This window comes from Rosa chinensis, chromosome 6 (assembly GCF_002994745.2).
Source record: "Rosa chinensis cultivar Old Blush chromosome 6, RchiOBHm-V2, whole genome shotgun sequence".
NCBI classification, from domain to species: Eukaryota; Viridiplantae; Streptophyta; class Magnoliopsida; order Rosales; family Rosaceae; genus Rosa; species Rosa chinensis.
Window position 1 is genome coordinate 36,709,244 of NC_037093.1, and position 17,107 is coordinate 36,726,350.

The window sequence follows — 17,107 nt, forward strand, 5'->3', positions numbered from 1 at the left end:
ACACTGACTATTGTGGCCACATAGGGTTCAGATTGGGACCCAATATTTTATAAGTTAATTTACACACGGAGTCCGTGTGAAATAAAGTTAAATTTAGAAATTCCTATAAGGTTGTCAGATGGTAAATTAAAAATTCAAACAGTTTTCAGTGTGAAATATTAGTTCACACAGATGTCTGTGTAAAAATATAAATAAATATTATAATATCCTCTTAATTTCACACGGATATTTGTGTAAAGACATAAATAAATATTATAATACCCATTTAATTTCACACAGATATCTGTGTACAAAAATATAAATAATAAAATTTTAATACCAGCTTAATATTTCACACAGATATTTGTGTAAAAATATAAATAATAAAATTCTAATTCTTCATCTCCGATCGAAAGGGTAAAGACTCTATTTTCTCCATCTCCCTCATTCTCATCTCTCTATGATTTTCTCTCTCAAGTACCCAGACACCTAGTCAAGCCGCCTCCTCCTCCTCCAGACCCTTGTCTCGAGCTCCCAAATCTGAGCATGGAATTGACTGTGAAGCACACCCTGGTGGTGAAGGTGATGGGCCGGACCGGATCTAGAGGTCAAGTGACCCAAGTCTGAGTCAAGTTTCTCGACGACCAGAACCGGCTCATCATGAGAAATGTCAAGGGTCCTGTCCGGGAGGGCGACATCCTCACCCTGCTAGAGTCCGATAGACAGCAAGAAGGCAACCGATCTCTGGTCTCCGTCTCCAGCCTTTCAGGCCCCACCGGCCACCGCTGAACTTGGGGTTGGAGACTTGGAGCACTTCCGAGTCCGAAACACGGAACACAGCGAGCAACCTGCAAGGCAGCAACCAGCAACCGCTCTCCGTCTTCTTCTCCTCCTCGGCTTCTCCAGTCCTCCTCTTCTTCTCTTCTGAGTTTCTGATGGGTTCAATTTCAAATGGCTTTGATTTCCTTTTGATGTTGATCTTGATTTTAATTAAGGTAATGATACTGATTGATTGATTGGGTAGTTAGAAATGGGTTCAATTTCCTTTTCAATATTTTATCTTGATAACTTGATGTTGATTTTAATTGAGGTAATGATACTGATTGGGTAGTTAGATATGGATTTGATAACTTGATTTCCATTTAATGTTGATTTCATCTTCAATTGCAGTTTGTAGCTTTGTATGATTCATGATTGTATCTTTTGAAAAATTATGGTTTTGTGCATGAGATAGGGTGTATTGACGAAGTAGTTGGATGTGTTAGACGCGAAGAGTTAGCTGGTTGGGAGATGGTACCTGAAGCCTTGAAGGGGTGGGTATAATTACTTAGTGAAGCCATTAAATTTCTTAATGTAGTAAGCTAATGATTTCAGGGGTGCCAAAAGTGTGCTGACTAACCTTGGACTGTTTGGTTACATATACAGGTGCGGCTAGAAGCACATACCTATATCTGTTGGCTTTGCGAGCAGCCACAGGTGTGTAACTTGAAGGATAAACTATATGGCTACTGTTTGATTTGAAGGATAAATTGTGTTTGTGCTAGTTTTGGTTAATGCAGAAATTATTAATGTGGTTCGACTTGGAAAAGAATGTGCATATTGTGTGCAAAAATTTGCTCCCTCTCTGTTTCTGGGTGCTTATTTTGTACTGGACCCAACTTATTTACATGTTTCAGATATATGAAGCTGCTATTAGAGGTCTCACCCCGGTTGAAGTTCCTCTCCCGTTTAAATTTCCACTTCCAAATCCACAAGATCCATTTTCCTTGAAGCCGGGGTCTATATCTGCAAACGTTGATCAATCTAGAACATCTGAAGCGGGAAGATGTTCGAGTCTCAATGCAGCCATAGCTGGTGCACAAGCAGCTGCTACACAGTTCTCCAAAAAAGCTCAAACTAGGCCGGCCTATTTTTTTCTTCCTTCACTTTGTTAAGAAGTCCAAGCCCCACCGAACTTGGAATCCTGGATCCGCCCTTGGAAAAATTCCCAGATTTGCAAAATCTAAATGAAGAACGATGAAGGAAAGATCTCCAGATTTGCAAAACTTCAATGAAGGACCTAAAACAACATGAAAATAAATGGAGGACCTAAAAATAAATATCTAATATTTGAATAATTTGGAAATTACAAAAATTTAAATGTTTGTAAATTTGGAAGTTAATATAATTGGGATTCATACGGGACCCACCTAATATAGCTCACACAAACGAGCTTTCCGTGTGAAAGTGATTTAGCAACGCTCGCAACACATACAAATTCTGAATCCGTGACTGTACTGTGTGAAGTTAATGTATAAGAAGACTAGAGTTGTGAAGAAACAAGGTTTTGGTCCTTTGCATTGGACTTATAACTCACCTTGGAGGATGGTTATGCTTGCCCTAACTCTAAAGGGCAAAGAAAAAGTTTAATTTTTGAAGTTTAATTTATGCCTACAAGATGGACCTCAACCATCTAGTCAACCTGATTCTAAGTTTGGGGAGTTAGGTTTTACTTGATTTTGTTATGTTTGTAGGCTCATTTTGAATAAGCGCTTTTTTTTAGACAAAATGATCGCTATTTGTCAAGTCTTTTATTTAGATGGATCTCTGAGACAAGTTCTGAATGCATGGAGTTAATGTATACGCTATTTTGGCTTTGTAATCAATGATATTATCTCTCTTTTTTTTTTCTTTTTTTTTAAATGGTAGATGTACAGTACCTGATTAGGACAATGTATGATCAAATTTTGAAAATATCTTGCGCGGCCGAACTGTAAGAAAACAGTCAAGACCTAAAACCCTAATCGTTCATTGTGCCCTAAATCCTAATATATTCCAAGTCTCTCTCTCTCTCTCTCTCTCTCTCTCTCTCTACTCTCTACCAAATCTTAATCCTTCTCTCATTCAAGTGATAATGTACATTTTCTTTTGCACCACTCCCAAAACATACCCACCACTTCCACCTCGGTAACCAAATCACTGCACCCTACTTAATTTCACCCTACCACATTAACCAGCAGTAAAAAAATGTTATACCAGTATGCTCCAATAAAAGTTCCTCTGTTTCCACGCTACCCTTAAACCCTAATCCTTATAACTCCAAGACCACGTTTGATGGCTCATAGTTTATGCAAGAAGAAAGACATTGAAATTGGTTTGCTTGCTTATTATAAACCCTTTTTTACCTTTCACAATCTTCCATGCATGCTGCCTCAGACTAACTCCAATATTATCATCAAAGCCTTTCTCTTCCCTAGGCAGCAGTGCAGTCTCACTGTGCAACCCCCATGCCCTAGACTCTGAATTTTTTGATTCTGTCTCGATCTTAATGTAATTACTATAAATTACCATTCATTATTTTTGTTAGGACGATTGGATGCTGTGCAGGGAGTTTTGGTCACTTGCTAGGTTTACCATGCTACTAATAGGTTATCTAGTTTAGACTAATCTGGATCGTTGGTTGCCCCTTCATTATTGGTGTGTTATATGATTTTCAGCATTTAGTTATTAGAATTTGTTTGTTTAATTTTCTGTGCAGACAGTCGAGTACTAATACAATGCTTTCTATGGTACCACACTCGGAAAGTCCAAATTTTGATGTTTTTGCAAATGTCTTGTATGATGGTTATATGATTAAAAGAAGTCTAAACAATAACTTGGTAATGGATTATCAAGTATGCAAAAAAATTTAGAGAAAATTTTTCAAATAGTACCCGAACTTAGGCCGATTCCTAACTTCAGTACCCCATTATGTAAAACTATCACTTTGGTACCCCAAGTTTGATGACCAACCCAAGAATGGTATTGTTAAGAGCCCAACCACGTGGCATATTTTGAGGGGTAATTCGGTCCCGTCACTGCTTAAACTACTCCCCAGCACTTGATCACTTGCTTTGATTTGTCAATCCATAATCTTCATTTCCAACCAAAACCCAGTTCAATAAACATGTCAATCATCCCAATCAACGAGCGACGAAGTAGTGACTTTGATCCCTGAGCTCTCGACCATATAACACAAGCCATATTCAACAAAAAATCAACAACTTACACAGATAAGCAATATGAGGCTCCTTGCTTTCGATCAAATTCGGAACCCGAAGAAAGCTTTGGATTTTTTAGGCCAAAGTGGCAGGCAATCTCTCGCTTTCAAATGGCTCGAGAACATGATTGTGATCACTCCTACTGCCCATAGTGAGATACCTTGTAATGGGTCTTTTTTCCTCTGTTCCACAATCATAGATGGGCTCTGCATTCACAATCTCAGACATCGGTAGTGTGAGCACAAAGAGAAGAATGATGGGACTGTGAACAAGGGAACATGTGAGTTGGGTTTTCGGTGGAGCTAATCTTCAAGGAGAGGATTTTGCTGAATCATGGTAGGTTTTTGGTGCCGGTTGCTTGTTTCGGTTGACGATTTTGGCTCAGGAGTGTACTAGGTTGGTGAAGCTTGAGCTTTCTGGGTGTGAGGCAAGCAGAGAAGATAACCTGAGTTTTGGAAAATCGCCGTAAGCAGAAGCAGAGAAGACATCGATTATAGGGACCTCAACAGCGATGTCAGAAGGGTTTTGGTCAAGGGGTTTTGAGTCCGAGGATGACGATGAGACTATCTCTATCTCAAAAGAAACCATTTCACCACATAAAGATCCGGGTTTGGGGATCCGGGTAGGGTAATTTTAAGCTTATGTGGTAATGATAATGCCCCTATGTTGGAGGATTTGAGTTTATGTGATCATAGGATGGATGGTGGGTGGTTGACTGACTTTGTATTGTGAGAATTTGAAGACTGTGAGGTTTCAATCTGTAGTTTTCATATGGTGGGTGGTTCTCCTACACTCTCGAATCATATTCTCTATTCTCATAATATGAAATGGACACCTGCACCAAATCTCTTCTTCCCTTAAGCATCATCGGAACCAGTTTGGGAAAGAAAGGCAGTAGATTTTTCAGAAAAAGTAGAGACTTGAAGTTTCTGATTGATGCTCCTTGATCTTATGCACACCTGATTCGCGTCAAAGCTGCTATTAATCTTCACGTTTCTAAATGTTTCTCTAATTGTTGTGTAGAATTTTCCTAATTTTCAAGGTTAGGGAAACAACAGAGGCTCAAATCGAATAAAGCACTCAAATCCATATTCCAATCACAACCTAACAAAACCCAGATGAAGAAGAAAGGATCTGCAAATATAAGGGAAGAAGAAGAGGAGGGGATCTAGAAATGATAAGGTATGGGTGACAAAATGACTCAAATACCCCTCCAAATTTAGCATGTGGATTGTTAGTTAACGCCGTCCATGCGTGTACGAATGTTGGGTCGGGCGCCAAACTTAGGGTACCAAAGTGATAGTTTTACATAGTTGGGTACTGAAGTTAGGAGTCGGCCTAAGTTCGGATACTGTTTGAAAAATTTTCTCAAAAATTTATTCACACTTAACGTAAAGAATCATGACTTTTTTTTAATTTCTTCGATGGTTAAATTGAAAAAACTTGTTGCATTCTTAAATATGATAGTCAAACATAATGTGAACTTGGTGAGAAAAAAAATGGGTGGTTCTAGTTGGACCTCCAAATTTGATGTTTGGACCTCCAACTTTTTTCAATTATTAATAGATTTTGTCAAGTTATATGAAAAGACAAATAAGGACACATAGAGAAAAATAGAAAAATAGAAAAATAAATAAATAAATACTCTTCTTACCTACTCCAACCAAATATAATATTCAATTAAATTAATTTTTTTCCCGAAATTTCCTTATATAGTTTCAATTAAGTAAAAATAATAATTTCTAAACATGCCTCATCATTTAATTTGATACAAAAGCACATTCAAAGCAATCAGATTTGGAAATTTCTTAAACTAAATTAATTGAATATTATGATATAGTTATTACTCGATTGTCCAACCCAAAACCTTTGAAATCCTTCTTTTAGCAAATTCAAAGGGATTCCAACAACATATCAAGATCGAGAACCAACTCTCTGATTAATTTTGGTGGACAGACCTACTCATAAGAGAGCAATATCATGTAATTTTGATTCATTCTTCTTCTCATGGTTGAAGATAAAGATAAAAAGTAGAGTAACAGATTATTGTATTTCATGTTCAAGGACGTTTTGGTAAAAATAAGGAGGTCTACTTAGCTTTTTAAGTATTCTAAAAATTAAATTAGAGGTATACTAAGCATGAGAGGTCCAAATAGCAAATTTGGAGGTCCAACTAGAACCACAAAAAAAAATAGAATGAGAGAAACAAAAGTACAAAATCTTGAATATCAAATTTATGAGAGAGAAAATGGAACAGGGAACGTTAAACCATACTGAAATACAAAGACAAACGAGAAGAGTAAACCCTAGTGCAGTCTATCTCGGAATTGCCCCCAGAGATTAGTTAAGAATTGAGAACCCCGCCGCTGCTTCCTTTACTGGCCTCAGAGGGTAATTTCGACAATCTATCTAGTCAATTAGTAGACTCGGAAAAGCTTAAATTAGTAGAGTGATATTTTAAATGCAGATAGTGGATTTCGAAGTCTCGGAAACATAACACAAGCAAAGAGAAAAAGAGCTCTAGCTCCCTTAGACCTCAAAGCTTATACTAACCACCGCCACCGGCCACCACCATCACCATTAGAAAATCTTGAAAGCCATTCAAACACATGGGTTCTGGTTCTGTGTACACCACAAGAGCTCAGGTTTAACCTTTTCTTCATCATCATCATTGTCTCCATCGCCGCCAGAGGAGTTTTCAGAAGAAGAGAGAAGCTTTAGGACCAGAGAGCATTTTCCGGTAAGATAAGATTTTCATCACACTCCACCATTGCTTTGACTTAGTTGAAGTTAAACACTGTGTGACACAGGCTCTTTTGTTCACATGCACGGGTTTCAGCTTGAACAAACAACAACAATAACAACACCTTGTTGTGAAATTCAAGCATTCTCTCACAGAATACTTCCTTCACATGCATGTTGTCTCCTAGAGTAGACTTTCACCACCATAATCACCAACCTCAAGAACCCATTTCTTAACCATCTCCATCAATCCCCTTTCCTCAGCTACCCAAATGGAAAACCAAAGACTCAGCAGTACTACTTTTTCCTTCACATTGTTCATCATTTTCATAACAATGTCCAAACTAACCTTGGTCTCCTCTCTGTCCCCTGATGGCCAAGCTCTTCTCTCCCTTCTTCCTGCTAAGCAATCTTCCTCTGTACTCTCCTCATGGAACCCATCAAACCAGACACCATGTTCATGGCAAGGAATCACATGCTCACCACAAAACAGAGTCATCTCCCTCTCTCTCCCCAACGTTTTCCTCAATCTCTCCTCTTTACCCCCACAGCTCTCCTCTCTCTCATCTCTCCAGCTTCTCAATCTCTCCTCCACCAACATTTCAGGCACTATCCCACCTTCCTTTGGACAACTTACTCATCTTCGCCTCCTCGACCTCTCCTCCAATTCTCTGTTTGGTCCGATTCCTCCAGAACTAGGCGCTCTCTCTGCTCTCCAGTTCCTCTTCATGAACTCAAACAGATTGTCAGATAAAATCCCTCAACAACTTGCCAACCTCACTTCACTTCAAGTCCTTTGTCTCCAAGACAATCTCATCAACGGCTCGATACCCTCCCAACTCGGTTCTTTGGCTTCCCTCCAACAGTTTCGTGTTGGTGGGAATCCATATATAACCGGAGAAATTCCTTCCCAGTTGGGACTACTCACCAATCTCACCACATTCGGAGCTGCGGCTACTGGACTTTCCGGGACTATTCCACCCACATTTGGAAACTTGATCAATCTTCAGACACTGGCGCTCTATGATACTGAAATAGTTGGTTCAATACCACCCGAAATCGGGCTTTGTTCTGAGCTGAGGAACTTGTACCTGCACATGAACAAGCTCACTGGCTCCATTCCTCCACAATTAGGTAAGCTGCGAAAGCTCACCAGCCTGCTTGTTTGGGGAAATGACTTATCAGGATCAATCCCCGCTGAGATTTCCAACTGTTCCTCACTTGTTGTTCTCGATGCTTCTGCAAATGATCTCACTGGAGAGATTCCAAGAGACTTGGGGAAGCTGGTGCTCCTTGAACAGCTTCACCTATCGGATAACTCGCTTACAGGGTCGATTCCATCGCAGCTCAGCAACTGTAGCAGCCTTACAGCTCTCCAGCTCGACAAGAATCAGTTATCAGGGACAATTCCATGGCAGGTTGGTAATCTGAAATACTTGCAGAGTTTCTTCTTGTGGGGCAATGCAGTGTCTGGAACTATTCCTGCCTCGTTTGGGAACTGCACTGAACTGTATGCACTTGATCTTTCGAGAAACAAGCTCACCGGGTCAATCCCAGAAGAGATTTTCGGTTTGAAGAAACTGAGCAAGCTTTTGCTTCTGGGAAATTCTTTATCCGGCAGGTTGCCACCTAGTGTAGCAAAATGTCAATCTCTAGTGCGGCTGAGACTCGGTGAGAACCAGCTTTCAGGACAAATTCCAAAGGAGATAGGCCAACTGCAAAACCTTGTGTTCCTTGACTTGTACATGAATCATTTCTCTGGAGGCCTTCCCATTGAGATTGCCAACATCACAGTTCTTGAGCTACTGGATGTGCACAATAACTACATTGGTGGCGAAATCCCATCTCAGTTTGGGGAGCTTGTAAATTTGGAGCAGCTTGATCTGAGCCGAAACAGCTTCAAGGGTGAGATTCCTTGGAGCTTTGGGAACTTGAGTTACTTGAACAAGCTCATCATCAACAACAATCTTCTCACAGGTTCAATACCAAAGTCTTTTCGAAATTTGCAGAAGCTGACGTTGTTGGATTTGAGCTTCAACAGCCTCTCTGGTGCAATCCCATCTGAAATCGGTCATGTGACAAGCTTGCAAATCAGTTTGGACTTGAGTTCCAATGGTTTTACAGGAGAACTTCCGGAGACCATGGCGGCTTTGACACAGTTACAGTGTCTGGATCTTTCCCATAACATGCTCTTTGGGAAAATTAAGGTTCTTGGTTCTCTAACTAGTCTCGCTTCCCTTAATATCTCCTGCAATGATTTCTCAGGTGCTATCCCAATAACCACCCCGTTCTTCAGAACTCTCTCCTCAAATTCTTACCTTCAAAATCCACATATTTGTGAGTCTAATGATGGCTCTACTTGCTCTTCAAGTCTAATGAGGAAGAATGGTTTGAAATCTTCGAAAACTATTGCTTTAATTTCTGTGATTCTCTCTTCCGTAACCATAGCAGTTGTTGCTTCATGGATTCTTGTGATGCGAAATCATAGATATATGGTAGAGAAATCTTTAGGAGCATTAGCATCCTCGTCGGGGGCAGAAGATTTCTCCTATCCGTGGACTTTCATCCCATTCCAGAAGTTCAATTTCACTATTGACAACATCTTGGATTGTTTGAAAGAAGAAAATGTGATTGGAAAAGGATGTTCTGGGGTCGTCTACAAGGCAGAAATGCAAACCGGAGAGCTAATTGCGGTGAAAAAGTTGTGGAAGACAAAGCGAGAGGAAGAACCAATAGACTCTTTCGCTGCAGAGATTCAAATTCTTGGACACATTCGCCACAGGAACATTGTGAAGCTCCTAGGGTACTGTTCAAATAGAAGCGTCAAGCTACTTCTTTACAATTTCATTCCCAATGGCAATCTACAACAACTATTGCAAGACAATAGGAACTTGGACTGGGAAACTAGGTACAAGATTGCTATTGGGTCAGCTCAGGGTCTGGCATACCTTCATCATGATTGTGTCCCAGCAATTCTTCACAGGGATGTGAAGTGCAATAACATATTACTAGATTCCAAGTGCGAAGCTTATCTTGCAGATTTTGGTCTTGCGAAATTGATGAACTCCCCAACTTACCATCATGCTATGTCCAGAGTTGCTGGCTCTTATGGTTACATTGCACCAGGTAAAGCTATTTCATTTCAGCATTTTTGATGATTCATGTTTTATATCTTATTAATCAGTACATATGCTTAAAAAGTTCCATTTATGAATGCAGAGTATGGATACACAATGAACATAACAGAGAAGAGTGATGTCTACAGCTATGGTGTGGTTTTGCTAGAGATCCTAAGTGGACGTAATGCCGTTCAGCCCCAGATTGGTGATGGACTACACATTGTTGAATGGGTGAAGAAGAAGATGGGAAGTTTCGAACCAGCTTTATCAGTACTAGATACAAAGCTCCAAGGCCTGCCAGATCAAATGGTTCAAGAGATGCTGCAAACACTTGGAATAGCAATGTTTTGTGTCAACTCTTCGCCGGCAGAACGACCCACCATGAAGGAAGTGGTGGCATTGCTAATGGAGGTTAAGAGCCAACCTGAAGAATGGGGAAAAACTTCTCAACCCCTAATAAAGCAGTCTTCAAATCAAAGTTAATTTTTTTTTTCCCTTTTATCCTTTGTTTTTCTTTTAGCTTGCAAGGACATCAGCTATTTATTCTTCTATCCCAATATAAGAGAAGGTTTGAGTAGTTAAATTCGTCCATTTGGATGCTAAGGCTAGTAGTCTTTAGGTTTCTTGTACAGTTTTGAGACATCAGTATGTTGAAATTGCCCCTAGTCAATCTCTTGTTTCCAGTTTGAATGCTTTCGTGATTATTGCTATATGGTCTAGGAACAATGCATATGGTGAAACAGATTCTAAACTTGTAACTAGATTAAAGAAAAGTTATGATATCCTCAACGAAAATCTCAAACAACATCTGAAGTTTTGGAAGCTAGTACTTGAAGAGAGAAACAAAAGAGGTGGGGGATGGAGTTGTCTCTGTATTAAAGTGAAAAAAGCAGAGACAGAAGCAGGGCATGCTTCCCTCTCCCTTCCCCACATGCTTAGCAGACACAATATTGGTCTCCCATGTCTCCCAACTCTATTCACTTTGTTAGGTTCATGCGCTTCTAAATCTTTTAGAACTCTTGTTTTTAAGCAGAATATTCAATCTGATATAACACAACATTTCAATAGAAAAGAAACTCATTTAATTAGAACATGGCATATGTCACATAGAGATACTTTAATTATTCTAATAAACTTCTCTTTTTGTTTCTTTGATGGTCAAGTCAATCCTGATATTCCGGCAAATTTCAACCCAGAAAAAAAGGTGAAGGCAGAGCCTATGTTCATAGTGCCTCCTTAGACTGTTTCCAAATGGCGTTTGATGGTCCCCATAGACTCTACTTCCAAGTAGCGTTTGAAATATTTGTCTCCCGATATATCACTTTTTTGAGTGACCGATATATCATACATGGAAAATATCTTATATTCCTTTGTTTGGGCGAAATTTTTCTGATATTGTAAAATATCCCTGATATATCAGATTTTTGGGATATATGCTGACAAAATGAAGAAATATTTGTAAAATCAGACAAGAGAAAAAAAAAAATCAAAAGGTAACTTAATTATTCACAGAGAAACATACATAATGGAAATTTTGTGGGGTGTAAAATTTTAAAAACAATTTCTAGTTAAGAAATGGCATAATAGATCCCCTCAAGGTAAATCTGAGTGAGGAGAAATCCCCTTAAGGAAAATATGGGTGAGGAGAAATCTTCTCAAGGTGAATATAGGGTGAAGAGAAATCTTCTCAAGGCGAATCTAGGTGAGAAGAAATCTCCTCAAGACGAATCTGGGGTTAGGAAAAATCCTCTTAAGGTGAATTTGGGTAAAGAGAAATCCCCTCAAAGTGAATCTGGGTGAGGAAAAATCATGATGGAGCAATTTCAGCAAAAGAAAACAAACCTGAGTAACTCACTCACCTTATCTTTCTCAATTATATGGACTGGCCTCAATTATATGAAGGTTTCAGAAAGAAAAGAGACTAGATGGACATTTCAAATAGTAAGAACTATAAGTTGACCTCTGTTTAAGCATAGAGTGTAGTGAGACCTCATGAAGTTAGCAGTCAATTTGGCTATAACACTTAGGGATATTGGAGGCAACTCTATGCTTAACCTCTGTTTAAGCATAGAGTGTAGTGAGACCTCATGAAGTTAGCAGTCAATTTGGCTATAACACTTCGCGATATAATTAATATAGAGAAGTACATGATCAGTCATCCAATTGGAGTCATTCTTATAGTTGGCAACTCAAAGACTATCATATTTATCACTACAATTCATACTATATCAATATGGGCCATATGTATTAGTTTGATTATTATTCTTTCGTAGACCAATAAATGTCCTTTAAACCACTTGAATTTTTTTTTCTAATGTAGATAAAGTTGACATTTATATTGATTTATATGTAAATTTAATAAATTAAATATTTCAATAAAAAAATTTATTTCATAAAATCCCCAATATATCTCCTTATATTCCATCTTTTGTTAAAGGAAAAACACATTATGTGCCTTCGTCAAAGTGATTGACAGAGAGGGAATCAAGTAATTAGCAATCACCATCAATCAACATGGACTTGTAGTTAATGTCATCATTGTAATTGATATTCTCCTTGTAATTCTCTCCCTATATAAAAGGGCTATGAAATGAAATGAGTAGACCAATTCTAATCTCAATTTTACTTTTACATCTTTTTTCTTTTCTTTTCAAAATTTCGATAGATATGTATCTGCCGACATTTTAATCCTTGATTGTGAACAAACTAACAAAGCAATCCAAAGTTAAGCTCTAACGCTTCAGCTCGATGCTCAGTAGCATACTAATGGGAAAGAATCCGGCTACCCTTGGTCTCTCGTATACAAAACCACCAATCGCTTGATGAACATGCGATTGAAAAGTAATCTAACTTGCTTGAATCTAAAGCAACTGTGTTTGTGCAACTCCCCAATAATCCAAAGAGATTTGTCGACAGAAAATCATCTTTTCTAGCTTCATCCGCACAATCCAGAAATGGAATGAAGAAATCTATCATGATATTTTTGGTACAACACTTGATACAAACAAAAAATAAGCAAAGGAACATCTAATGATGACGGATCTTTCCATGCATTCTTAATCAGATCCATATTTCTTTCTTTCCTTCAAGACTGAATAGAGCAACCAGTATTCTACTCCTTTTATGCAATTACTCCATGTAACTTTCTTAATTCCTCCCTAGGTGAACTTGAGCGGCTGAACAATAAAAGAAGAACTAAGAAAAACTAAGAAAAATGAATGTTCATATAAGTTAAGTCGCATTGGGGTATAAAACTCACTGATTTATTGCTTCACTTTCAAAGCAGTTTCAATTCGTTCGATAAGCTGATCAGCATTCAAAGCACCCTCCTGCAAGTTAGCAAAGAAAACTCATAATTGATTTTTAAAATTGACAGAATCATAAACCTGTTGGCACTAAATGCTACAGAAACTTATAGATTAAAAGAGAAATGAAATTAAAATTATAAAGTAACAAGGATGGACAAGCCATTAATAAACTTATATTTAGCAGTGTGGCTTTTAATGCATATGGCATAAACACCATGAAATCTTGATAATATATTAGCACACCCGGACAGAAAAAAATGCCAAGCAAAACAGACCCCGAAGAAATTGGATAAGTCAATGTATGTGTACATGTATCATTATGGTTAACCGCCAGTGCTTTGACACACAAAACAGTGAGGCAATATTCAGTTCCGCCATTCATAATGTGCAGCCAAAAGCAGCACTTGCAGTTGACTGTGGCAGAGAGCCCTTGTGCATATGCATATTAAATCCTTATGTAATCTAAAATGTATAATTAACATCATTTGATAACAACTATATCCATCTATTTTGTTCGATTTAATGGGCGCAAGAATTATATGTGCAAACTAATCATTCAAAGATGTAAATGGGACTTGGCAGGAAGGAACTCAAATTTCACTTACAAAGCGGTCATATGGTTTTCCATCCTTAAATATAATGAAAGTAGGCAATGCCTGTATTCCATACTTGTCAGCAATGCTGGGGTATTTCTCAGTGTCAATTTTCACCACCTGGATCTTGTCATTCAGAGTAATACTGACTTCATTGAGGATAGGAGCCATAAATTGACAAGGACCACACCTGTCAACCACAGATTGATCTACTTAAATGTTCAGATTAAGTTTGAAAAATTGGTTCAACATATTTGACAGATGACGACAAACAGTGGGGAAGGGGGAACTATTAGGTGAATGAGTATCATCTTGTTTTGCAAGTAAAGGTGTTACTACCAAGGTACTAATATTACAAAGTTACAAAGGGGAGGTAGTTGAAACTAACTGATTCTGCACCATTGATTAATTAAGGGGATTATACAGGCTCACAACATTTACGAACCATACCTATGCATGGTCTCTTATAGATTATAGAAAATAAATAAGGAAATGAAATAACAAAGAGGAGCTTACCAAGTCGCATAGAAGTCAACCAGGACAGGTCTATCAGAATTAGCCAGCAAATCATCAAAGTTGGAAAATGTTTGCTTCTTTGCTTCAACCTACAAAAACTAACATTTTTAAATACAAATGTAATTACCGTACTACCAGTGCAGTCAAAGTACTTTAAATTTCAGCCACATAGGCTAAATATCAATAAAAAAAGAAAACTAAAAAGAGCCATTCTAAGTACTCACAAGACTGTCCATATGGAACTGCCTAGTTAAGTTCCATTAAGCCCCAAAACAGTTACAAGGAATACTTTTGACAGATTGAGAGAAAGGTATGAATTTCAGACTCGTAGCATATGTTAAAGGTCAAGACCGTGAATGGATTCTTCTTATAACATGAGGTATCACATTATAATGATAGCAGGACCAATTCTGAGTAGACAAGTAAAAAACATGCAACTCAATGCCTGAAGTGCCAACATGCAACTTTCATCACTATCAGCTACCAGAAAATCTTGAGAAGATATTTACAATCCAATATCCTCAATTCAGATCTATAACATCCATCCCATGTTAAAGTGTAAAGTTCCTACAAACTTCCTTCTCAATATTTAGCCAAAATGGTCGACAGAAAGTGTATAATTTGGAGCCAAGAAGGTGGATAGAATTGTGATGTTCTAGTTCGCATTGACCAATGACCATCATGATTACCCCAAATAAGGTGACATTATTAGGATCCAGAGGTTTACTAACAGAGTAGTTCATTGATAAGGAAATTCACTGAGTGGCCAAAAGCTAAGCTCATTAACATTTGAAAGGGATCAATGGAACTAAAAGAGTTATGAAGATAATGAAGGTCATGTTTCTCTTTATCTTTTGGTCACCAGAACAATAGAACATAGAGGGTGCCCTTGGCCCTTGCTAATCCCACCGCAATGCAAACCAAGCCAAGGCAAACAACAATAACTTGTTGGGATAGAAGTTGTAACTGTAAAGATCATCATAATGATTACACAAGGTCATTAATAACAAGAGTTCCGATTTGGCCTCTGGCACCACCATTCTATATCTGAACCGTGAGTAGCCTAACAGCATAGCAGGTAAGACAGGGAGGGGGAGGGATTAAGGCTACATCACATATAGCCAATGCCAATGGTGTGGATTACGGAAAACTAATATAGTAAAACTTGTGATTTATCTGTACATTGCCATTAAAGTAAACCGCTGATAATTTTCATTCAGATGGCAATGCAAAATGCAGCCACAGTCAAGCCTATTTCCCGAACTAAGTTTCGGACATGATTACACATTTACACAATGTCACTAACCCTTAGACCAAAATACGGACTATCTAATGATAATTCATTTCATATCTTTTTTTTATAAAAAAAAGTATCTGGCCAAGAATTATCATCATCATAGTCTTTGTCCAAGAAAGACTTAAACCTGAACCTCAATTTGATTTTCTGCGAAACTGAAACCTATCATCAATCCTAACCGTATGTTGAAATCAGTTTATCAAACAGAGAAACTAAAAGGAAAAAAAAAAAATTACTAGGATTTTCCACAATTTTCTACAGAAACAAACAAAAACAAACAAAGTATGATACTAAATAGTTATAAAATAAAATAAAAAAATTATAAAAAATGGTTACCGGAGGAAGAATTCGAGGCCGAGAAGGAGCGGAGACTCCATATGTTGGAATCCGAAGGCGTCGGAGGTGTAGGGGGAATTGCAGAGAAGAAGAGGAAGATAGATTCGAGGATGAAGAAGCCAGGCGAGTGGTGCGGTCAGAGCAGAGAGAAGGAATTGACGATGCTGCAACGGAAACCGCCATTTGCTCCGAGAAAGAGATAGAGAGACGAATTTTCTGCCCTCCAGCCGCTTTGTTTGTTTTGGTTGGAATGTTGGATAATCAATCCAATTGCGAACTCACAGGTGCGGTAAATAACAGGGTGCGGCTACAGGTGGATGACGCCTTTCATTTTGGACCGTTGATGGTCGGAATAATCAGAGTGACTGAATTGGAAGGCTAGGGATTGTTGACTTTGTGGGTGGTTGTTGACTCGCTGATTTGGTTTGTTGGTTCCATTTTTCTTGGCACCTTATTGAAGATTTGGTCACCTACAGCGGCTGCTACCCGCCTACCCTATAAAAGAAGATTTGGCTACCCTATACACTAGTTACAGATCCCGCGCTTTGCTGCAGGTAGCATAATTGCATTCAAGTCGTATAACAGTTTTTTTTTTTAACGGAATTAACAATTAACAAAAGAGAAGTTTTAAATACACACCCCTAATTACTTAATACACACTCCATACTTAATACACCATCCATTTAATTTTTCATTATAATATTTTACTAAATACACAACCCAAAGTACCTAAAATATCCTTAATCTAAAAAATCATGAAATATCCTACTTTTTTACTATATTAGGATTACTATTTAATACGATTAGTATATTCTATTATATTGACGTTTTGTAAATGACAATATTGATTACTTGTGTTTGTTATTGAAAAATACATAAAGATATATTTATTATTATTCCCTTTAAATAGATGCATATAAATAGGTTTTGTGTTATTTGAGCTCACATCCACCAAACACCATGTTTATCAAGTATAAAATTATGAGTTGAACATTCAACCAAAACTATATCAGTAGTTTCTCACTTTCTCCATAGTAGTGGAATTAAAAAGTTGTCATTAGAGGGATCAAACAAATTAACAGTTACAAAGTTTTTTCACATGTGATGTTTTATATTAGAAAATAAATTGATTAATCATAACTCTTAGAACAAAAAATGAAATTAACTAAAAAATGGGAGATAAAGTGATAAATTTAAT

The 17,107-nt window shown here is 37.9% G+C and overlaps 2 protein-coding genes across 2 annotated transcripts; one reads left to right on the top strand and one right to left on the bottom strand.

Annotated features, from left to right (window-relative positions):
* The first annotated feature begins 6,413 nt into the window (after positions 1-6,413).
* On the top strand, positions 6,414-10,578 carry LOC112173822 (LRR receptor-like serine/threonine-protein kinase RGI5). The gene is made up of 3 exons (XM_040508089.1): positions 6,414-6,738; positions 6,838-9,866; positions 9,960-10,578. Exons 2-3 carry the CDS (start codon positions 7,013-7,015, stop codon positions 10,340-10,342), a joined length of 3,237 nt encoding a protein of 1,078 aa, XP_040364023.1. The 5' UTR covers positions 6,414-6,738; positions 6,838-7,012; the 3' UTR covers positions 10,343-10,578.
* Positions 10,579-12,494: 1,916 nt separating this feature from the next.
* Positions 12,495-16,189, bottom strand: LOC112173899 (thioredoxin Y1, chloroplastic). Its single transcript, XM_024311593.2, has 5 exons — positions 15,910-16,189; positions 14,277-14,365; positions 13,773-13,950; positions 13,119-13,188; positions 12,495-13,035 (listed from the first exon to the last, which is right to left on the bottom strand). The coding sequence occupies exons 1-4, from the start codon at positions 16,090-16,092 to the stop codon at positions 13,123-13,125; spliced, it is 516 nt and encodes a 171-aa protein (XP_024167361.1). The 5' UTR covers positions 16,093-16,189; the 3' UTR covers positions 12,495-13,035; positions 13,119-13,122.
* Between the last annotated feature and the right edge of the window lie 918 nt (positions 16,190-17,107).